Source organism: Lithobates pipiens, unplaced genomic scaffold, assembly GCF_037356315.1.
Source record: "Lithobates pipiens isolate NorthernLeopardFrog02 unplaced genomic scaffold, aLitPip1_a1.2 Scaffold_3, whole genome shotgun sequence".
NCBI lineage: Eukaryota > Metazoa > Chordata > Amphibia > Anura > Ranidae > Lithobates > Lithobates pipiens.
In genome coordinates this window covers 163,835,435-163,860,616 of record NW_027507790.1, presented here as the reverse complement: position 1 = coordinate 163,860,616, position 25,182 = coordinate 163,835,435, and the positions used below count along the sequence as shown (strand labels likewise).

At 38.6% G+C, this 25,182-nt stretch overlaps 1 protein-coding gene across 2 annotated transcripts in view; it reads left to right on the top strand.

Moving 5' to 3' along the window:
• The window catches only part of VCAN (versican), a 131,248-nt gene that overhangs the window by 73,912 nt on the left and 32,154 nt on the right, over positions 1-25,182 (top strand). The window contains exons 8-11 of one of the 2 annotated variants that reach the window (XM_077462440.1): positions 14,039-19,813; positions 20,737-20,853; positions 21,158-21,271; positions 23,545-23,595. In XM_077462440.1, coding sequence (XP_077318566.1) covers positions 14,039-19,813; positions 20,737-20,853; positions 21,158-21,271; positions 23,545-23,595 — 6,057 coding nt within the window. The remainder of the gene's footprint in view (positions 1-14,038; positions 19,814-20,736; positions 20,854-21,157; positions 21,272-23,544; positions 23,596-25,182) is intronic. The other variant, XM_077462442.1, reaches the window with a different exon arrangement.

Here is a 25,182-nt window from a genome sequence, read left to right as displayed (position 1 = left end):
GTCAGCTAGCAATATCTCTCTTAGAGCCTGTTCGCATCTTTGCATTTCTTTATAATCTGTATAATTATTTAGTTTTTATGCTACAATATGAAACAGCACAGCCATCCACATGTGCAGAAGGGAACAAGGTTGCAGAAAACATACAAATAAAGTTAACCTTGACAATGGATACAATTAAGATGGTGTCATCATTCTTCATATTATTCATATAGATTTCAGATCAGGTGGAAAAACTAAAAATAAAATACTGCAGCAAGAAACATCTCCTCACACTCTTCATAGATATATGCCTTTGACCCAAAGAAAAGAAATTTGTGAGTCTTGGAAAAGAAGTGTTGGCCCTGCAGGATCTGGCCACAAGGTTCCAGAGTGGGCTGTTTTACCCAGATTAAGAGATAGGCTATAGTGGATCTAAGTGACCTATACCACAGAATTTGTCATACTGATCATTGCGTGTGGCCACCCATTGTCTGAGACCCTTTGGGTCCATACAACATTAGTTGGAATAGTGGGCTTCCCCCAATGTAGTGAAATCAAGATTTTGGCTGCTTCTATGAGGTGTGGTAATGAACTAGCATTAAAGGAGGTGATTTATTAAAGGCAAATAGATTGTTGACTTTTGCAGGGGAATTTGCTTAGGGAACTTTATAAAGAATACCTAATCACATGCCACGGAAAGAAAACATTTTGTGTTCACATCATTTAGTGATGGAAGTCAGCAGAGCTTCAGTAAGCTCAATAACTAAGCTCTGGGGCAAATCCCCTTGCAGTGTGAACAACCTACTTGCTTTTAGTAAATTAATCCCACAATGTTTGATAGGCATTGAATGCAAATTAAAAAGGAAAAGGGAAGAGGGCCTCCGGGAAGTCCCCATTCAGGATGGCTTTGATTTTCATTTGTATTGTCTTGTCAAAATGTACAATGTACTGGACAGTTTCACCACACATGCAACAAAGTTTATTCCACATCTTTTTCCAACACAGTGAGAACACTGTTGGTATATCCTAGCCAGTAGGGCACTCTGTACCAGTGGCTGAGGAGTTTAAAACTGGTGTCCTGGATCTTAGTGTTGATTGAGGTAGTGTGGGTAAGTTTTAATGTTTGCAAAAGCTGGGCATCTGTAAAAGTTCCCATTCCCATTCTTTAACATCTCTGCGTTTTTAATTTGTAGTGGTATGTTTTTGATGGTTAGAGTTGGTCAGATAATCTAATTACCATCTTAGTTCCTCCAACAAATCTAAGAATTTGGATATCTACTCATCATAATGAGTATCAGCATTGATAATTTGATCAATGAAGGTTAAGCAAATCCTGTTGAGGATTAAAGCTATTTGACACTTTTTTTTTTGTAAATGAAGACCCCCTTCAGCATTAGCTAGAATTGACTTAGTTTTTACAAGACAAGCTCCAGCAGTTATAAGGTGTCTACTTTTTATTCTTGTTAGCCATGCTTGCATTTAGTAGCAGGGCAGCTAGTAAACCTGTGAAACAACTGCTAATGTGAAAAATAGTTTTTACATAATAGTGTTTTGTTACTGGCATACTTCACATAGTCCTGGCGTCTAGGGGATATTTTAAAACTTGTCACTACTGACTTTTACTGACTCAAAAAAGAATAGATTTCACTGCGACACTGCATTGGATTTACAGCTTAGAAAAAAAAAAACTTTCATAAAACAGTTTGAATAGACTTCTGTATTCTGCTCTCCCTTTAGCAGTATTGAGACTGCTTAACAAGCTGAATCCTTTTATGAGATCAGCCATATCCATTCATAATTTAGGGGTTTAATTTAGATGGGTTCCCATATTTTAACTTCTTTTGTAGGCTTCCTTAGATACAATGATGTGTTGCTGCTATATAGCATACAGTTCTTAGGTAACATATGAAATCCTCCCAGTCTTTTGTTTGTTTCCAAGGAGACATCTCAGTGTTTGACACTGCGATTACACACTTGAAGTCCTCTACTCCAGCAGAAATCAGTGCTTTAGAGTCACTATTGCATTGCCAATTTAAAATAAATTCAGAGCTTTTGAATAAAGTAAAGTTTTAAGTATTGGAAGGCCCAAAAGGGGTGACCTCTAGGTATTAATGCATAGTTTGGCTTCCAGGAGTTGTCTATAAAGCTGTCAGTTAAACATCACAAGCAGATTGTGGTGCTTTATCTTAAAGTCAAATACAAATATTAAAGGGAATTTATCATAAGTGCTGATTATTTATTTATTGCTAATATTTATATAACACGGACATATACTTTCATGGAGTACACAGATCCATTCACAACAGTTCCTGTCCCCAGAAGGAATTCACAATATGTCACCACTCACAATCGTACTAATTGGTGTGTTAAAAACTTTGAACCTCCATGGCAATGCAATCCTTCACCTCCCAGACTAAATGTTAATTCAAAGACACAGAATTTGAGCCTGTTCACTCTCTCTGTGAGTGCCACAATGGCCCCATATACCCTATAGGCTATATTATTGAGAGTTGCTCTTGCTATTGGAGGTTCCCTTTTGCTAGTTTCTCATAAAGTTCTTTGTCAATCCCTGCCTAACTCATCCTGCTAAATCACAAAGATTCTTAATTCTTATGCTGCAATATCAATAATGGAAAGTACAAAACCTAGAAAAGTGTCATCAAATACCATATAGTGGACAAGATGTAAACTCCAGACGTTTTTTTAAAATATTTCCTTTTACCTATTAATGAGTTTGCAGTGGAAGGGTCATTGCATTATCTCCCTTTTATACTCAGGTGTTTCTAGAATTTATTGTGTGGGGTTTAGAGATCAGATTTGCCCAGCTGCAAACCAATCCGTTTCCCATTATTACAATTTGGATTAATCTGAATATTTTATAAATCTCTTAAGGGCCACTAATTTTGCTTTCAACGACAGATGATTATTAAGTCTTATTCATTACAGATTAAAAGCTTGGGCTGCTTATATATATATATATATATATATATATATATATATATATATATATATATATATATATATATATATATATATATATATTTATTTATATACAGTTTAGGATACCCATACAGATGAAATGGTCATGGTCATTTCAGTCCAGGCAGTGTGACTAGACATGTGGAAACTACACACGCGAAACTAGACTGTAACCTAAGTGAAAAAATATACTTTATTATAAAACATAATAACATGAGTGACATAAAACATATGCAACACCACCCCCGAAGGAGCCGCTTGGTGAATTTGGATTCTCTGATCTCCACCTCGGCTCCAAGAATGACCTCAGCCCCTCTGGCACACCTGGTTAAATAAAATTACTGCAAACACGTTTAAGACACACGCGGAAAATACTGTTATCCTGGCTGTGGCTTATCAGAAAAAACAGACACACATCTATTAGTGATAAGCAAATTTAATATATTACCATGGTTTCAAGCACACAGCAGCTTACAAAACTGTTAAACCTTTCTGCAAAGAATTAATACATTAGAAAAGACAACCTTCAATACTTAGTACCTGCAAATTTAGAAACGGGCAGTAATCTATATGCCCATAACACAGACGCTGAGAGCGAGGATAGAAGATTTGTCAGCTTCTCAGCTTCTTCTGGGCTACAAGCACCAAGTAACAACACAAAAAGAAGAAATGGGTTAACAGGTACAGTAAGCACAATTCTGTAAGAGGGGTCCTGGGTTGAAGAGTACTAGCATCTTCTGCTAGCAAACATTGGGGCCCTTTGAAAAAAAAGTAGGTTTAATCAAGCAAAGTGAGACAGTAATCCTCTAAGAAATCCAGTTAGGTAGTGGTTGGTAATAACAGAATGGCTAAAAGTGGTAGCTCCAAACAGGCATCCTCTGACACTAGAAAAGGGAATAGGTGTCTGCACTATGTTAAGAAGGAGGTTTTGGGTTTTTACCCGCGCACCAATCCTCTGTGTGGTGACACAATGGACATTCCAAATGTGGGTTCAGGCTCCTAGCAATGTTGTAAGGCACCAGATCACCTCCTGACGGCCAATCAGAATGGCTGGTAGCTAAACTGGCAAGGTGATCGGACAGTGGCCGACTGAACTCCTGGATGGATATTGCAGTCCCTGAAGTGGTATGGATTGTCTCTGCTGGGTGGCACTGGGCTGAATGGTGGAAAACTATGTAGTTGTCACTGTTCCTGGCTCTGCTCAGCCTCCTGTCAGCACTCTCCCAGTAGTCTCAGAAAAAGTGTAGCTAGCAGGTGCCACTAGACAGTGTGGTTCTTTCTTCTTCTTTCAGATGGAGTTTCACCACACAGTCCTGTCATCTCTCCTTCATTCTCTCTTCTTCTGCTGACAGAACTCTCTCTGTAGTTCTGTGTGGAAGTCTGTCTCTCTATCAATCACCTCCCCTCTCTTCAGTCTCCTGTCAGCACACTCTCTGTAGTGCTGTGTGGACAACCTCTCTCTCTCTCTTTCAATCACCTCAGCACTTCCCTCTCTTCAGTCTCTTGTTAGCACTCTCTCTGTAGTGCCGTGTGGAAAACCTGTCTCCCTCTCATTCAATCAGCTCAGTACTTTCCTCTCTTCCATCACCTCAGCACTTCCTGAAACTCTCTCTTTTCCCAGTGTACTCTGTGTCTCTGAGTTTTCTGGAAGGACAAGTCAGCATCTCTATGTCTCCATCTTGTGGCCAAAAGAAGAAATTACATTACAACATGCCTGCTACACATAAATACAGAAATCTATACACAAAACATGTAATGAGTGGAAACAAATTAAATACCCAACTATGTAAAGAAAGGGAATCAGGTATACACTGTACTTAAATCAGGCAGCTGTAAAATGTAACAGAGAGCAAGACAGGTAACAAAACAGGGACCAGAATGGGGGAGAAGGGTTTAGCATGTAATGGCAAAATACTGAGGCACGTTGTGACTTCTCTGGTGTGGATAAATACCGTTCCAGCAGCCACCATAAGGTGGTGAGTAATTGTTGGGACCTGCTTACGGCTGTGAGACATCCACCAGTGGATACTGGAGATACTCTCTTCAAGTCCAGGAACCACTGAACTGTGTAAATTCCCCTAGGCCAGTGATGGCGAACCTTGGCACTTCAGATGTTTTGAAACTACATTTACCATGATGCTCAACTACACTGCAGACTCAACTATGACACCTGCCATTTGATGGCTTGACAGTTTGGTTGAGAGCTTACATAATACTAGTGACACGTCTTGAATATAACTGTTTTGGCAAGCAGCAAAAATTGAGGGTTTAGCGCCGCTTTAAGTGCAATAACCCCAACCAATCAGAATTTATCTTATGCTGATATCATCGCTGTAGCTGTCTGCACAGCTTGGGATGATAAAGCTTTACATTTAGAATCACAGAATGATTATGTGGTGATCGTATCTTTTGACTGCTGCATCATGTCATGGCTAGCCTGGTCAGACTAACCATCATTAGATCTTTCAATTAAAATTGTATGGGTATTTTGTTTATCTCTTATTAGCGTGAAATTGCATTGGCAGAAGTTTAGAGAAAGTAACAGTAGAGTTATTTCAAGTAATTTTAGGATCTTTGTGTGAGTAAATCTTATGGCCTTTCATCTTTATTTCCCACAGTAGTGCTAGTGCATTTCATGCTTGACATGCTCCGTTTAGTATTCATGCCCAGGTGAGGACTCCAAGGTAAGCATCACAAAAGCAATTACCATACATCCCTTTCTATAGCCTGGAGGATGGGAAACACAGATGTGAGCTTCCCTTTGAAATCAGAGAGCTATAATAAGACAGGACTGACTGCTGATGCTTTGAGTTAATAGTGTAAAGAAAGGCGCTGACTCTATTTACAAGTCATCATCTGTTAAATTTGCACTTAACGTCTACTGTACGCTCATCACTGTGTATTTATACTAGGTGTAAAAAAAAATTAGAGGACAAAGAACAGCACCTCAGTTGACTTAATCTTCCAGATAAAAGCTTCAGTTACACATCGCCGATCAGGAAAAGTTGCAGTTGCCTAATTTTTCCTGGTTCAGACCCAGTTACTTGTGACATACTGAGAAGGAGGCGATGTGGTCACATACAAGAGCTTTCTTGCAATGGATCCTAGCAGTGAGGCTGCCCATAGATGGGCAGGTATCTATTGCAAAGTAGGGATAAAGTTAAAGGTCAAAATTAAGACATTGCATGACCTTGTCACTTGTGTTGGCAGCACCCTGCTTTTTTTAGGCAATGGACTATGTAGTACATATGGAGTATGCAGTCCCTCCTTCTCTATAGAGTAAGAAAAGATTAAATCTTCTTGCACTGCCATTTTTTTGACAAGTTGGAAACACTTTCAAAAGTAAGTAAGATACCGATGGCCTAATTAATGGAAAAACTTAAATTAGGAGTATTACTAGGAATATTCAGGACCATCTTAGGGGAACAACATATACATGTACCCTTTCTTTTAAGATTTGAAAGATTTAAAAACATTTGTGGTTTATCTAAAATTTAATTTGGAATTATGTCATGTGGCCATGTTGAATATAAACATTGCTTAATGGTGTTCTTCTGATACGCGTACTGTATACTAAAATGTTATCCCCAATTTCAATATTTAACTAGGGTCTATCACAATTACATATTTAGACTGAAGAAACGACATATGGTGATCTGATAAAGATATGTCTCTCAAAAATGTAGGCTCCTGAATTTTCAGGGGTATGCCAGCTTAAACAATATTCTAGATTAAGTCTATATTGTCCTGAAAATTCCTAAATTGAAGTATACTTTCTTCTTAAATATTAATACTATTCTAACAAAGAATGAAGAAAAATCACAGCTCTCAGAAACCTGTAGTGAGTTTATTCATCCAATATAGGATGATGTTACTGTGCAAAGGGCCTTTATTCAATTTTTTTTTTAAACCTAAACATTGGCTCACTGTAAGTTTATTACATTTATTTTAATGGGTATTTAATTACTTCTAGCAGCTTTGTTTCCATTTTTTCCTGGCCACTTCTTGGGACCCATGAAAATGACTTAGTCTTGCAGTATGGCTTGCAAAAATTATATGCTCGGTGTATATTAGGTAGATAGTGCTTTTTTGTTTTTTTCAGAGGCATGGTTGAGTAGCAATGACATGACAGGTATATTGTCACAGTTTATGCGCCATGAATTATTGTAGCACCTGATCAACCAAACTTGTCTTTGTGGGGACTGAAATGTTCACATTTTATAATTACGTATTCTATAGACACACATGAGCAGACTCCAAACAGAACATAATACCTTAATTATGAATTCCCAGTACAGAAGATAGGACCAGTGTGCCCTGGCCATGCACAGATCTATTAAATAAACTGCTTCCCAGGTCGTAAACCACTATGGAAAACAGATGTCTGCATGTGTTATATCTACTTTCACAGGTGTTTTTTCTCTTTTCCAAGCCAGTAATCTATTGAAAAAAGTATATGTGGGAAGATTATAATTAAAAAACCTTCTCCAAGCAGAGGCTTTGTGTTGGTGCTGTTTATATAGACAGTGTCTGAAAAATAGTAAGTAGATTGCCCACCCAGTGCATGTTTTTTGTGAGCTTTTGAAGAGCAATATACAGTACATACTTATCATTTAGCTAGAAATGTTATGCTTAAATATTACTTTGAAATTCACTCCTCTTTTGAGATGCATTTGTAAACAAGTCAAGGCGGATGTATGAAAAGTTTGGAAAAGGAAAACATCTTGTCATACCTAGCAACCAATCAAAATGATTGTTTTATTTTCACACCTGAACTGCAAAGATGATAGATTGAAGTTGATTGGTTGCCATAGGCATCAGGACATTTTTTTTTCATAAGCTGTTCATACATGAGTGGATTTTCAAAAGAATGTTCATACCAAAATTCTTAGAACAATCAATGACTTGATGAACATCTCTTGAAAGCACTTCAGAATTTAATTTGCTTTTAACGGTTGAATTTGAAATAACATTGACTTTGCTGAATGAACTGCATTCACTGTTAGAAATTCATTTGTTCAAGAAAACATTTCCATCCTGCTACTGCCTGATTTTTCTTGTCACTGCGGTCAAAAAAAGAATGAAAAAATTTGAACAAAATTCTAACAGTGTATGACCACCAGCTTTTGAGAATACAAATCAGTCCCATTAGTTATCTGTGCATGTCAAATGTAACACAACAGTGTGTTTTATTTAGTGTTTCATAAAGAGGTGGATGATTTAGATGGCTAGAAAATCAAATCCTTTTTTTTATGTGATCATTATTATTTAAAGTAAAACTATAAGCAATGCTTTTTTTCCTTTTGGATAGAGCAAGAGAGGGTTATAACCCCTGTCATATATATTTTTTTTACCATCTGTGTGCCATTGCAGAGTTTTCCCTTCACTTCGTGTCCCATAGCCAAACAGGAGGTGAGAAGCAATCCCTGCAAATGAAGGGAATCCCTTAGGGACCTCCAAGTCACCAGAACTAGTGTCTCCATTGGAAGATTTCCTCTTAATTGCTTTTCTGGGGACAACCCTACATTTGAGATTTTCTTTTACTTTCCCTTTTAACGGTAATGATAAATAGGACACACAGAGAGAGTGAATATATTTAGTATGGCACAGGCAGCAATAACACCTGACAAGCCTTCTAATCCCTCTTCACTCTATCCAAAACTAAAAAAAAAGTTTTGCCTTAAACAATTAGGGGTAGTTTTATATTATCAGTAGCAGAGAGAGGGAGAATCCACGTGGAAGAGCATCAGAAGAGAGGTAAGTATTGCAGTAATAGCTTTTTATTTTTATTTTTTAGAGCTAGTGGGCTGCTGATGTTCAAATTTATGTTATTAAGTGCAACTGGGCTTATAATAAGAGTCATTGATAAAACTGTTTAAAAAAAGACAGTGAGGCTAATTTAATAAAGGAGTTTACTTGAGTTATCCAATCGTGTGGAGATGAAATAAGTAAACAGGGATGTGCTTTAAACATGATTGGATAATTGAAGTATTCACACAATCTTTGTTTGACCATTATTAAAAGAGAAGTATGGGGTTTTGGGGTTTTGCAGATTTACACTTACCTAGGTAAATGCTGGATTGGTCCGATGCTGTATCTGTCCCCCCGCCACCGCTAGCACTGAGAACCAAGCAATCTAACACCATTGATCCCTTGGTTCTCACATCTCCCTGAGCAGCAAGCTGGGGATTGTTAGTCACTGCTCTCTGCTCTGCCCCGCTGGGCTGTGGAGGGGGAGGGATCTTCAGGCTCAGGCGCTCAGCTGCTCCCTGAAAGGCTGAGACAGATACAGGCCCAGGCATGTGAGTGGATTCCAATCATATGGTCATAATCTTCCCTGAGCCTGGATCAGCTCTGTGACATCAGCAGACAGCGGACTTCAGCCCACTGTCTGCTGAAAATGGGTCACATAAGTGAAAAATGAACTGCACTCCTGTGATCCATAGGAGAAGTACAACCAAACAAGCTTTGACTATACTTTAAATCTTTTAGTATATTATCTTCAGTGTGTTACTAACATGTTATAGGGAAACAAAAAAATGCTTCAGTAATGGGATACTTAATTTAAAGGTCCTTCCTGAAGATAGTGCAATATATGGGATTTCCTAGGTCTTCCAATGTGTTCAATGTGTGTTGGTTCTGGAATGTATAAAAAGTCTTATAGATGAACATTTTTAAGCTTTTTTTTTTTTTTGCTAAAATGTTTCTGTTATTTGCTGTTATAGAAAAATGAATAGTGGTACACAAACATATTATTATACAGGATTTATATGGCGCTGACAGTTTATGCAGCGCTTTACAACATTAGGGCAGACAGTACAATTACAATACAATTCAATACAGGGGGAATCAGAGAGCCCTGCTCGTTAGAGCATACAATCAAGGAGGGAGGGTCAAGTTATACAAAAGGGTAATAGCTGTGGGGGATGAGCTAATGGAGAAAATAGTGCAGTTGTTAGATGGAGGCAGGATAGGCTTCTCTGAAGAGGAAAGTTTTCAGGGATCGCCTAAAAGGGGATACGTTTGGAAACAGTCTGACAGATTGCGGTAGTGAATTCCAGAGGATGGGCGAGGCTCGGGAGAAGTCCTGGAGGTGGATATGGCAGGAGGTGATGAGAGAGAACGAAGAGGGTGATTAGGTTAGTATTTTGAGACTAGGCTAGTGATGTAGCTGGCGGCAGAGTTGTGGATGGCTTTGTAAGTTATTGTTAATGTTTTGAATTTAATTTGTTGGGCAAATGGCAGCCAATGGAGAGAATGTCAGAGAGGGGTAGCAGACACTAAGCAGTTTGTAAGGTGAATGAGTCATGATGGACTGAAGGGGGGATAGTCTATTTAAAGGTAAGCCAATGAGGAGGGAGTTGCAGTAGTCAAGGCGAGAGACAACCAGGGAGTGAATTAGGAGCTTTGTGGTTTAACTGGTTAGAAAGGGACGTAGTTTAGAGATATTGCAGAGGTTGAGGTGGCAAGCTTTGGAAAGTGATTGGATATGGGGCCGAAAGGAGAGTTCAGAGTCCAGGATAATGCCTAACATGCTGACATGTGGGGATGGGTGGATGGTTGTGCCATTGCTCTTGACAGATAAGTCAGGGGAAGAAGCACGTGGGGGGGGGGGGGGATAGTATAAGTTCGGTTTTGGACAAGTTGAGTTTGAGGAAGTGGTGGGACATCCATACAGATATGTCTGTTAGTAAGTTAGTGATGTGTGAGGAGATTGATGGAGTGAGTTGTGGGGTGGAGAGATAGATTTGTGTGTCATCGGTGTAGAAATTATATTAAAAGCCATGAGGTCATCAGCTGACCCAGGGAAGAGGTGTAGATTGAAAATAGAAGAGGTCCAAGAACAGAACCTTGGGGGACCCCGACAGAAAAGGGAAGAGGAGTGGAGGAAGTAGAATTGTAAGTGACACTGAAGGTGCGTTGGGATAGGTAGGATGAGAGCCACTGAAGAGCACAGTCACGGAGACCAAGGGAGTAAAGTTTATTAAGGAGGAGGGGTTGGTCAACCATGTCAAAGGCAACTGAAATGTCCAGAAGTACGAGTACAGAATCCTGTCCATTGGTTTTTGCAGTTAGTAGGTCATTTGTGAGTTTTAAAAGAGGAGTTTCTGTGGAGTGTTGAGGGCGAAATCCAGATTGAAGGGGATCAAGAAGGTTATTTTTAATAAGGTGGTCACTTAGTTGGTTGTAAATCAGGCATTCAAGGAGTTTAGAGGAAAAGGGGAGCAAGGAGATAGGGCGTAGGTTGTTAAGATTGGTAGGGTCCAAGGATGGCTTTTTAAGTATGGGGGTGACCAGTGCATGGGGGAGCAAGTCCAGGGTGGAGGAGAGGAATTTATTGTAGATAGAAGTGGTTTGGTTGGGGCAGGAGAGAGGAAAGATTTTGTGATAGAGGGGGTCGGTAGCAGAATAGAGGCGAGAAGAGTTGAAATTTCAATAGTTTCTACGAGTGATGGTTAGGTGGTTCGAGGGAAAGGAGGTCGAAGACAGGGAGAGACAGAAACAAATAAGGTGATGATCGGAGATGGGAAAAGGATTGTTTGAGAAGTTGCATGGAGTGCAAAGGTAGGAGAATACCCATTGCTTCAGGTCGAAGAGGTTAGTCTAAGAAATTTAGAAGCAGGAATGTTTGTATTAGCAGCAATGTTGAAATCACTGAGAAGGATTGTGGGAGTTTCTAAAGAGATAAAGTAGGGTAGCCAGGCAGAAAACTCATCAAGGAAAGTCAATAATGGTCCAGGGGCCCGGTAGATCACAGCAATTCTTAGGGAAGTAGGAGAAAATAGACGTATAGACTGAGCTTAAAATGATGAGAGGGAAAGAGAGGGAGTGAATAACCTGGAAAGTGCTTTGGGGGGATAAGAGGAATCCCACATCACCTCCCTTGTGTCCATTAGGCCTAGGTGAGTGAGTCCAGTGAAGGCCACCCTGGGAGAGGGAAGCAGAAGGGGTGTCAGATTCATGGAGCCAGGTTTCAATGAGAGCAAGTAGATTAAAGGAATTAGTGGCAAAGAGGTTATGAACAGCGGTGAGTTTGTTGCAGACAGAGCAAGCGTTCCAGGGGGCGCAGGAGACGGGGAGGCTGGCGTTGGGAAGAAGAGAAACGGAGACTAAATTGCATAGATTGCGACTACTGCCAGAGGGTGTAGGGTGATGGGTGTGTTGGGTATAGTTAAATAAAGGAGGCCCAGGGTTTGAAGAAATATCTCCAGCTGTTAGGAGAAGCAGAAAAGTAAAGGAGGTAATATGAGAATATGATTTATATGAGGGGACATGCTTCATTATCCTGGGGGGTTTGTTAGCAAGTGGGCTTAGAGTTAGAAAGATGAGTGCAGTAATGCGGGAGGGGAGAAGTGAGGGTGATATGAAAAGATTGTGGCGTGGAGCAGGGGGGTGAAGAAAAGTGAGTTTGAAGAGAGAGGCTGCAATTGTGAAAAGGAGGAGAGGTAAAGAGTTCATGTTTCAGAGAGGAAAGTGAGATAATGTGGAAATGAGGTCACCTGCAGTCTGCTGTGGGTTGTTTTGTGCAAATCGTTGAAGTACAAGAGCAGAAGTGACACTTATTTGAAGAACCCCTCTTCTTTGGAAGAACCCCCTGTATGTGCAGCCCCCTGTACCCGTAAAGAAGGCCTTGTTTTTATACTGTGTTGGGTGCGGGTTTAATCTGCCAATTAATCAATCAGGAGGTAATATTAGGCACACAGCTAGCAGAGCAAATCTTTCACATCACATTCAACTGCAAGAGGGCTAAGAGGCCAAAATTGTAAAGATAAGGGAACCCATAATTTAGGTAGGACTTAATAGCTAAATAAACATTGAAATAATGTGAGCATGGCTGCAGATGGAGTTGAAAAACAGATTTAACAAATATGCATGTGAGCAGTCAGTCAATGTTCAGTTTGAAGTAGATGGGAGTATAAACGTACATTTACCAAATATGTATGTGAGCAGTCAGTCAATGTTCAGTTTGAAGTAGATGGGGGTATAAACGCAGATTTACCTGTGAAGAGAGAATAAAATGTTCAGATGGATGGTGCAAGAGCAGAAGTGACACTTATTTAAAGAACCCCATTTCTTTGGAAGAACCCCCTGTATGTGCAGCCCCCTGTATGCAGTGGTACACAAACATATGAAAAAGTGACTTCTTTATTGGTCCATAAAATCAATTGCACAGGAGAAGAACAGAGATTCCTAACATATTTCACACACACAGACGCTTAGTCATGATGGTGTGCATCTATCTATTTTTTCTATAACAGTGAATACCAGTGATATGCTGTGCGAGCAGCTGACTAAGGCGGGAAAGCATGTACTGATCTGGAGTGACATCATCATTTTATCTTAATTTGTTCTAAGCAAAAATGTTGACAAAGAAGGCTATCTGTTTTTAAATTTATATATTAATTCTATACTATAACTTGTGAGCTATGTTATATATATACCTGTATATTCTATCCGTGAAAAAGTTGGAAAGGAACACTGTTGATTTTCTTTAATTAGCAACTACAGTAGTAATGTGCAGCCATACATAACCACCAACCAGAATTTGTTTACCATCATTAAAAAATTTCAATTGATTTTTGATTGGTTACTGTAGGTATATACTGATGTTGAATTTATTCGAAACACAATCTACATTTCACATAAAAAATCCAAGGCAGGGTCCTGTTACTGTAAGTTTTTGAGTCTATTCCTCAAAAATGTTGTGCTGATATTTGTATATGCAGAGTCTATAAAAATGAATGGAAGAAAAAAACTGAAGTGATTGATTAATAGCATTATTGGGTGATTAATAACATTATTAATGAGAACATCTACCTAAAACTCTGTATAAAAGCAAAATAATAAACAACACTCATTTCTGAACCATAAATCTTGGGTGCAACAGACATGTCTCACTGTCATTTGATAATGTTGTCTGCTTTGCTCCATTGTCCTTGTCTGTCATGTTCATTCATAGTAAAAAGTCATGTTTATTAACTACATGAACTAAATTTATAGTTCATTGCCAATATTACAATCATGCAAAATGAATTATTAACATGTTTACAAGCTAAAATCAATATCTGTTTTTCATCAGGCCAAGTGGACGACCTGCTTAAAAGATTGGGTTTAAACCAAACGTCTGGTGAAGGTATTAGCATAGAAGTCTTACCCTTATTACCAAGTTCTTCAGAGGAGGACAGTGACTGTGACAACTCCACTGCTGTTCCGACTTCCCCATCTTTAAAATTTATTAATGGAAAACAAGAAATTACTCCAGATCCCAAAGATTCAAAAGCAGAAGAGGTTAAAGGGGAACTAATTGAAAGTGTTACACCATCAGTGAATGCACCAGTCACTCAGTTGAGTGAAACCCCTGAACAAGATATACAGTCAACAGATAAATCAGACCTTACTTCTGATGAATCGGAAGAACAGGAATTAAGTGGAGATACTGAGATAGCAATTAAAGACCTGCCAACAACACAAACATCTTTAGTGACTCAAAAGCCAACTACTCAGGAGCTTGCCATACCATCGTATTCCAGTGCTGCGCAAACAAAAAAAGACTCTCCTTTGTTCACAATAGAACCTTCTGACAATGTAAAATTTGATATTACGTTAATTAGCAGTGCTGAACCAACCACAAAATATGTTGAGGTCTCTCAAGCAAGTGCAGTGACAGATTCTGCTGAATTAATATCAAGTCAAGTGGTAGTGGAGACAGCTGCACAGGATGCAAGTGGAAGAATAGTTTTACCAACCACAGGTTATTTTAAGCTTGTAGATCCATCAACTACATTTTATAATCAGGAAGGTTCTGGTGAGCCAGAAATAGAGCCCATTGTTAACATAACATCTACTGTATATGTGTTTCAAGAAAGCAAAGTACCTTCAACACTGGCAACAGTGGAAGATGGAGCTATTGTGTCTACAGAGTATCCTCACGTAGAAGAAATATATACTCCATCTAGTCCATCAGTCTCTGAGACAAAGGATATGGAAAGCACTACTATTTTTATCGAAGATGAAGATAGGTTATACACAAAAATACCAGAAAGATTGGAACACGATGCAGTTGAAAGCTCAGCTGTAGATTATTTGGGTGAACTTTTTTCTACTCCCAAGGTATTTTCTACAGAAGCAACTGAAATAGTAACAAAATACTCACAATTGGATGAATTAAGTTCCCCAGTAGAATCAGTGCCTGAAGTTTCAACAGGGAGTTTAAGATCTGTATCTGTTCAGGTGGCAGAAGAAAGTTCGGGTCTGGAAGATATCACTGAATACATAACAAGCACACCATCTAAAGAAGAAGTGAAAGACATTCAAACAGATTCAATTGAGGCTTTTGTTACTGAACAGCAGCTTGCTGCCACATTAAAATCAACAACTGCAATTGAACCAACTGATGTCTTTAGTGAAGAGACTGCCTCAGAAGCTCCAACCCAAAAAATTATAACAATTGATCAGATTTTTCTTGATCGGGGTTCAGGTGATCTTGAGGATACTTTCACTGATTCGTTTATTACAACCCACATTCCACCATTGCATATTAGTACTGAATCACCTGACAAAGAAACAGCAGAGAAAGAATATAAGAAAGAGCCAAGCATTTCAACAACAGTCTCATCACCTGTTTCTATTTCATCTGAATATACTTCACAATTGCCAACTGAAAAAGACAAGTCATACTTTTTATTGGGGTCAGGTGAGGGGGAAGAAACTTCAGAAGGTCCAGAAGATAAAGAAATGTTTAGCACATCTGCAGATAAACTCACTTCTTACTTCTCAGAAACTGTAAGCCCCAGGGCCATAAAAAAGCCTTTTTCTGAATCTACCTCTGAAATAAGCACTTTACTACTTACCTTAGAAGCAGGTTCTGGATATGAGCCAGAAGTTACTTCCAAGCCATCTGAACGTGAGTCATCTTCTCAATTGTATGTAATCTCAGCTGAAGTTTCTGAAAAAGACACAAAAACACCCTTACTTGAAAACATTTCCAGCACTAGCGAGCCTAAGTCATTTTTTGAAACTGATACAAGCACATCTAAGCCATTTCTTGAGTTTCAAACTGATGCATCAAAAGCAGACAAAGAGCTTACTATTCTTCCACTGCCAGTATCCACTGTAGCTGTGAAAGATGAAGTTAGAAAGGCCACATCAGGTCCAGTTATTCTAGATACCTACAGAGCATTTATTAGCACTGCTTTACCATCTCTAGAGCAAGGTTCTGGTGAGGAAGATGAAGCATCTACATTGTCAGATGTAAGCAGCCCAGAATCCCCTACTGACCAAGAATCTTTAAATATTACTACTATTTTGCCAGCTTTAGAAATAACAGACAATGTAGAAGAAATAAAAACTGTAGAACCTGATGTGGGAACCCTCCCTCAGGAAAGTACAGATGAACCTGAGATATTTAGACCCAAACCTTTGGATACAAAGGAAGCACCAGTACCTTTCCTGAGCACAAAGGAACCAGTAACAAAAGTTACTTCTCAAGATACAGTTGTTGATGACACATACTTTACAGAACAAGGCTCAGGTGATAAGGTTGGATTGTTTACAACTTCTTCCACGGATGTGAAACCCAGCAGAGTTGTTAGTACAATTTCATCAGCTGAAGATTTGGTATTGGGCATTAAAACAGAAACCATTAAGCCAGAATTGAAAACCAGCACAATTCTTTCATTTACAGAACTAGGCTCAGGAGATCAGGAAGACATCTTTACACTTTCTCCTAAAAAAGTGGTGGTAGCATCAGAGGTGTACATTACAACCATTTCTTCAGTTAAGGAATCTCAAGACAGTGTGGTGACACAGTCTAGTGCACTACATCTGAAAGAAGAAATTAGCACCCCATCATCATTTCTTGATCACGGCTCTGGAGATCATGAAGACAAAGAACCTTTGTTCACCACTCCAGTTCTTAGAACTGATGTAAAAGAAATTGATGAAACAGCCAGTTTACCAGCCACAGCATACTCAGAAGTGGTACCAACAGAAGCTGCTGATGTAGAGGTCAAAACAGATGACCTTTCTACGGATCAACCTACCATCATCTTGGAGACCAGCAGTGATACTTTACCTCAAAAACTCACTGTTAGTGAAACATTGTTTATAGAAAGGAGCACAGGAGATTTAGTCACCATTTCTACTGTAGCACCACCAGTCATCAAATCTGAAGAAAGCACAACACAAAAGGAAGCTTCAATAGAAGAAACAGAAGCTACAGATGCGTTGACAGTACAAAAAACAACTATCTCTGATTTGCCATTGATTGATCAAGGTTCGGGGGAGGAAGACAAACCATACACAGAGCCTTCCATCACAATTCCTATTTCAGCACAGCCCAAAGAGCAGATTAGTACCATCCTGCCACCCACAGAAAAAACAGAGGCAGCTAGGGAGCTTGAAAGCTTAACTCAAATACCTGTAACACTGCAATCAGAAGTGAGTTTCATCTTTAGTACATCTCAGCTATTGACAGATAAAACAAAACCCTTCAGTGAAGAAGTGTTACAAACAAAGGTGGTAACAGATTCCCCTATAAGTGTTGAAGATGAAGGTGACTACATCATTGGTACCAGTAAAACACCTAGTTTTGAAGTAATTGAAGAAAGCACAATCAGCAGCATCTGGGTACAACCTAATGATACCATAAGTGAAGTTGTTAGTTCTACATCCATTGCTACAGAATTTTTCCTGGATGACAAATCAAAGATAGGAACTTCAGAAGAGCCAAAATCATCAACCTCAGAGGAAGGGCTGGAAATAAAGTCAACTCTCGCTACACCTCAGGGGGAAGTTATGACTACAGAAAAAGCACCAGAGGATGGATCTGGAGATATATTTGCTGGCATTGCCATTACAAGTGTAATAGACGTGCACGCTACTGGGCCTACTAGGGAAGGAGATAGTCCCTACCTTTTGACAGATGCACAAATTACAGAAAGCCCCCAGACAATAAGTGTAGATTCTATATTCTCAACTCAAGTGTCTGATATCTTACTAGAGCCTCAAGAGGTTTCCACTGAAGCCAAAAAGACAGCCCTTGATGAAGAAAAAAGCAGCTCTCTCAACATTTCTACAAGTACCTCTCAAGTTACAGATACCTATAAATCCACACAACCTTCTTTTGAGCCAGAAGATTTTCTAGATTCATTTTCAGGACAAAGTTCTGGAGAAGGTAATCTTCCTGATGGACCATTTATTACCACAATCCCTCCTTTGGTTCCAGTTCAAACAGATGCTGAGTTTCACAGAGTAGCTCCAAAGACACAAGAACCTTTGCTTCTAACTGACTTTTCCACTCCTCAAAGTGAAGTTTTCTTAGAAACAACTTCTAAAAGCTTTGAAGCTGAAAGATTTGTAGATATAACAGTAGATGTTTTTGCCAAAGTATCCGGAACTGCTGCAACTGAAGAGCATTCAGATATATCAGGTAGAGTAACATCTGTAGTTCCTCTGGAGACTAAAGAAACTGCTACAGTTACATTGAAAGGCATTTTTTCAACACCTTTCAGTAAAATAGTTGATGGATCAGGAGAGGGATCTGGATTGGAAATATTTTCTGATACAGTCAAATCATCTCAACAGCCACAAACAGAAGAAGATATTTTACCAGTCAGTAAACCCAGTGTAACTATAACTAAAAAGGATGATACAACAGAAAAAATAACTGTTGACCAGTCCACAGTAACAGTGCCTCTAATCGATATTAAGGATTTAAGTGATCCTGTGGCCACTTATTTAGAAGGCACTAAACTGCCCGAAGCAGTAGATACACCAGAAGCAACTAAAATATTAGCAATAGGTGAGCCCAGTGTAGACCAGGAAGTGACAGAACCAGAGCTGTACCTTACATCAACTGTTATTGTTGATGTAAAAGACAAAGATCAATTTACTGAAGTTATTCTCACTGCTGAAGACTCCAAAACAGATCTTGTGCCAACAGATTCTAATAATTTGGATATTGCTACATCACAACAAAAGCTTGTTACAGAACAGCCTGATTTCCTATCAACGTCTCTTCCAAAAGACACCACTGAGATACCTGTAGCTGAGATATTTAGTACAAAATTGTCACCTGAAGATACAGGCATCATTGTTGGCACATCAGCCCAGCCACCAAGATTTGTAACAGAAGGTACAGAAGAATCTGAGTATTCCCCTGCAGATGTGATAAGTCCAAGTTATGAGGATAGGACATCTTTAATATCTGAACAAACAGAGCAAGAAGGTGCTGTGGAGAGCACAGAAGAACCCAGGGCCCCCGTAACTGTTATTCTGGTCAATGGTGCATCTGACTATACAGGAAAAATTATTCCAAGTACTTTACCTTCTGCTGGCTCTGAGTCTTATGGTTCAGGACAGGAAGCTAGTGCTGACAATACTGCTACCTACAAACCAACAGGAATTGAGCCATCTGATGCAACAGATAGCCCTCCGGAACTCTCTGATAAGGACATATCTGATTCCTCCACTCCACAGACTGCTGCTAGAGAAGTCACATCTGACATCTTTGAAACCACACATGATCCAGACACTGAGACAGACCCTGATGATACTATTACACAGGCACCTGCGCTGCTTATTTCTCCAGATGAAACACCTGTTGAAACAGATGCTTCAATTGCTCCAGAGCCAGAAACACCACCTTCAACAGCTGATGAGCCAGATAAAGAGCATGCTGAAACTCAACCTGATGTAATTATACAAGAGGCATCAACTGCTCCCTCACATGCTGCTGAGCTGACAACAGAGAGTGAAGAAGAAAAGTATGCAAGGGGCATAACACCACTACCAGACCTTGATATCCAGATCTCCACTAGTAATAACGTTGATGGAACTGAGCTGCAAATAACAAGTAAGGCGCAATCATGCTATTTCCATTATAACCATCTTTAATATATATATATATGTGTGTGTGTATGTATATATGTGTATATATGTGTGTGTGTGTGTATACATTTATGTTCATCATTCATATACCATATTTATGTGGCTCTTTAAATTAATATTGTTAACCTTGGTACAACCTATTATACTATTATATTTAAAGTAGTAAATGACTTATACAGTTCAACCTCATTGTTTTCTTAGTACTACTAATTACACGTAACAATTGATGTTATTCATTTCTGCTCATGAAACCATATGTATGTGCATTCGCAATGTTATATCTCAAGTCAACATGAGCTTTCTTGGGCACAAACACATATTGAACACATCAGCAAACTACAGACTTTGTTCAAAATGTTGACACATGTCCTGGACCTGGTTTTGCAAACATATTAGTGGGCCATTGCACATTTTATTAGTGGGGCCATTGCACATATCCACATCCTTCTGCATTATTGTCTTCAAAATATGCGGTACAAAAAATGCTAGTATAAAATGTTGAAAAATACATCGGGGAATGGCTAATTCTTATAATTATTAATGCACAATTTGGGACTATTTTCTTGTAAAGAGGCTCATTACTTTATAGGATCCCATAGGCTTTCTTTAATCTAAAATTTAAAAGCTTGCATCTCTACAGACATTTTTGCTGCACTTGGCCACCAGAATATAATAGAGCAATAACACAATGTGAGAAATGGTTTCCATATCGATTTCTAAAAGCATTTATATTTTTGGTATCTGAAAAAATTGACATTGGTATGCTTTTTCTTAACTGTTTAGGTGAATTATTTTGTTGTATAGATCAGTTAAGCTACAACTGTCCCCCCCCCCATATTTTGACCTTTTTTGAGGAATTGTTCCTTGTATTGTTTTGTTTTATTTCAGCTCAAGACCCATGTAAGGTGAATCCATGCCAACAGGGTGGAACATGTTATGCTCGTGGAACTTCTTCATATGTGTGCACATGTATGCCTGGTTTCAGTGGAGAACTCTGTGAAATTGGTATGTTGAAGGGCAATTATTGGCCTATTTATTAAAACACTGCAGGTAAAGAAGTAAGATGTTCAATGTGAAGTAACCTAAGGCAATCAAAGAGATTTAGTTTCCTACAGTCAGCTTGGTTAAAAAGTATTGTAATTTAAATAGCAGATTAAAACAATTAGGGTTGTCATAAATTACAGCTCTACAATATTAAATTATTTACTATACCTCTTTGAATAATAATAATATACTTAGTTTTTGACTCTGAAATTATGCATAACATTATTAGGGCTGTCTTTATTATCTGAACTCTTGTTTTATGCAGATATTGATGAATGTCAGTCCAATCCATGCCGCAATGGCGCCGTGTGTGTTGATGGCGTAAACTCATTTGCATGCATTTGCCTTCCTAGCTACAGTGGAGCACTTTGTGAACAAGGTAAGTGACAAATTAATGAAATGCTTATTATACTTAAAGTAACCTTGTCACAAATCTGGGCAATTCAAACACAACATGTAAAAGTGCATAAGCTGAAGTTACCTTCAGAGATTAGCAGATCCAGCTTAATTTACATGATCACCTTTTTCTGTAAAACATTTATTTATTACACAATATTGTACAAAAAACTCTATAAAAATAAATCAACGCATCCAAAGATGAATCAATCCATTCGAAGAGAGTCAAAAACAGCGCATAATAGTCTAATTATAGACAGTCACAATAGTGTGCAATGAATAGTAAAATACTTCCTCATTAAATTTATAATCATATAAATTCACAATGTATATATGTTAAGTAGATTACAAAACACTATGTCTCATTTTATGTCATATGTCATAAAATGAGACATAGTGTTTTGTAATCTACTTAACATATATACATTGTGAATTTATATGATTATAAATTTAATGAGGAAGTATTTTACTATTCATTGCACACTGTTGTGACTGTCTATAATTAGACTATTATGTGCTGTTTTTGACTCTCTTCTAATGGATTGATTCATCTTTGGATGCGTTGATTTATTTTTATAGAGTTTTTTGTACAATATTGATAGGGCTTTATTTTGTATAGAGCCTGATTTAAAACAGCTGCTTAAGAGGAACGTAATTCCACAGTCCCCAGAAGATATACACACATCTTTGGGTGTAAGCGCTTGTCTTTTTACATCTGACAGGGCGGGGTTAGGTGTAAGAAAGTTGGGGAATTTATTTATTACAACAGTGAGTGGAAGATGAGCCAAATCCGACACCACATCCCCAACTATTTCGTCAAAAATACAACAAATGTACAAATGGGGCTTTAAAGGTGCCATGATGAAAGCCTACAAAATTTTAGCCATGAAACTATGTTTTTATTGTACAGAACAATAAAAAAATTAAAAATAGTGATGATGCACGTTGAGCAATAATATACTTATTTGTGAGCAGTCTCCAGGTGCTATTGGAAAGTTTTACTCTTGATTATAGACACATTCAAAGTACAGTTAGCAGTTTTAATTTCCATTGATAGTTTCGCCATGTAATATTTATTAGAAACACCTGTCTGTACATGTCTCGACACACCTCAGGAAATCCATGGACCCCTACGGGAGGGAGACCCCCCACAGGGCATCCCAAGCCAACCAAGGGGGGCAAGTCACAAGTGGACCGCAGGAGGAGGTATGGAAGTTTATTGTATTAAAACCAGTTTTTTTAAATTCACCAGAGGGCACCTAAATACCAGCCACCTGAAGAAACAAAGGCGATATTCATGTAAACTGAAAGCATAATGAGTAATGGAATCCACGGGGCTGGAGGACTGCAGTCCATTTGTGGCTCCTCCCACTTGATTGGTATGGGGTGCCCGGTAGGGGGTTTCTTCCATGTGGGGTCTACATGTTCCCAGGAGTGTGTTGAGGCATGTGCAGACAGGTGTTTCTATTAAACATTGTGGTTTCCTGAGTGAAAACTGGTTGAAACCATCAATGGAAATAAAAACTGCTAACATCTTTGAATCTTTTCTAAAATCGAGAATGAAACTTTCCAATGGCCTTTGGAGTCTGCTGACAAATAAATGTATTACTGCTCAGTTTCCATCATCACTGTTTTACATTTTGTATTGGTCTGTACAATAAAAACGTGCTGTTATGGTTAAAATTGTATATGCTTTTATTATGGCACCTTTAATGTCCAATTTGTATGAGTATTTGTATTTTGTTCTGTAAAAGCCAATCTTGACTCTCTTCAGCCTCCCAAGCCTTCTTTTTGATCAGGAAGGCTGCCTATTGCATTAGTTGACCAATAGGTACTGTAGCTTTGTAATGTGAAAGGGTTGGTGCCAAGCTTCACTCTTCGCAGGAAACATTGACTTATCCATACGTCCATACGTCTTTATCTGTCTATATTTATGGACCTATTAATCATTTTACCATGTGGTTTGCAATCAATGTTGTTCCTTTTTATGTGCCTTTTCATCAGATTATCCATTTTAATTACTTACGTTACATTAAACAAGAGGAAAAAAAACACCCTTGTTTAGTAAAGTTATAATAATCTGTATACCCTATAGCTGTGGACTGCATTCATTAGACGCTGTTGAGCATCACTGGTTGTAAAGGCAACAGAAACTGTAGATCGGAAAACTGCTAATTAAATATAGGAGAACTGATGTGTTATAGTACTTTTTCTATTCTCTATTATAAGTCAGCATTTTTGTTATACTTTATGCAGAGGAAGTCAAACAACAACAAAGGTGCCAGCCAACAGGATCTTCATACAATAGTGAGATCATTAGACCCTCATTGGTGTGGTGATGGTGGGATTTTAAGTTGTAAAATCCTTAGATGATTGTATTTAATTATTCCATACTTCACATGCTATCTTTGCTTATCATGATGATTTGCTTCTTGGGAAAACATTCATTATTTTCACTGGGATGGTAAATGACACAGCTCTGCTATGCTCTCTGCGAACCCAGACACTTTAATGCTGGCACTTTGATTTGTGTGTTCCACATTGTCTGCATTTGCTGATGTTTTCATTGGTTGTCTGCAAGTTCTTTTTATGTATGCAGTTTGTCTGCACTGCACTGTACACTGTAAGTAGCAATCTAGTAAGATGTGCAACATAACCACTGACAGCTTCTGTACTTGATTTTGCTGCTGTTTGCTATGGAGGCTTATAGTTTTAACCTTTGCGTATGCACAACTGTTTGAATTTGGATACTAACATGCATAAATACATGCCATGACGGAGGAGACGACAATATTATAAAATTGTATTATATTGTAAAGCGTTGCGCAAACTGTTGGCACTAAATACAGCCTTTCCAGAAGAGTTGAAGCTGTTATAGCTGCAAAGGGTGGGCCAACTCAATATTGAACCCTACAGACTAAGACTGGGATGCCACTAAAGTTCTGGTGCGTGTAAAGGCAGTTGTCACAATACTTTTGACAATGTAGTGTATACACATTTAACATATTTTATGCATGCTATTTAACAGTAAAAGTCTTTCTTGTGTAGTCAGCTAAACGTCCTGAGAGTGATGATGGGCTCTGTCATCTTGGATGAGATGTCAGCAGCCCCAGGAGACTCTGAGCCGTCGCTCAAGTGATACCCTATAGTATTGATCTTCATTTCTCCCTTGGCAGTTACATAAACAGTTATGTAGGGAGGTTATGGGTGTAAGAGCTGCGCTAGCACATACAGTAATTATACACGTCCAGAACAGGAGAGGGCTATGGCATGCAAGGAAGAAGGGGGCTATGCTACAGAATTTACTCTGTGAAGAAGTCACATTTGTTGGCAACTGTAGTGGCATATTGCAAGCCAGTAGATAATTGTTTAAGGAAAAGAAAAACACTGCAAGTAAACATGTAAGATACTAGATTTTTTCTGTGCTTTTGCATGCTTTTTTTTAAGTTGGTGATGGGGGAAGGGGAGATTAACTAAAACAAGTGCACACTGCATCCGGTGTAACAGTGCATAGTAACCAATCAGCTCCTAACTTCCACTTGTTCAATTAAGCTTTGACAACAAAACGTAAAAGCTGATTGGTTACTGTGTACAGTTGTACCAGATTCTGTGTACACCAGTTTTAGTAATTCTCACCCAATGTGTCTTTAAAATGTAGCTTCAAAAGGACAAAAGCACTTAATTTCAGTCAAATTCCAGATTCTAAAAGTGGGTTTCGGAAGGTAGGTACCATGTTTCACTGCGAAAACGCAGAATGAGCAGTTGAAAATGGCCTACCTTCTGCAATTCCATACATGTCTTCCATTCTCCAAACTGATGGAACATTAAACATCAGGATGGAATCTTTTGGTCTTTATTACACTCACAACTTGTTGACTGAGCTTTGGATAAAAC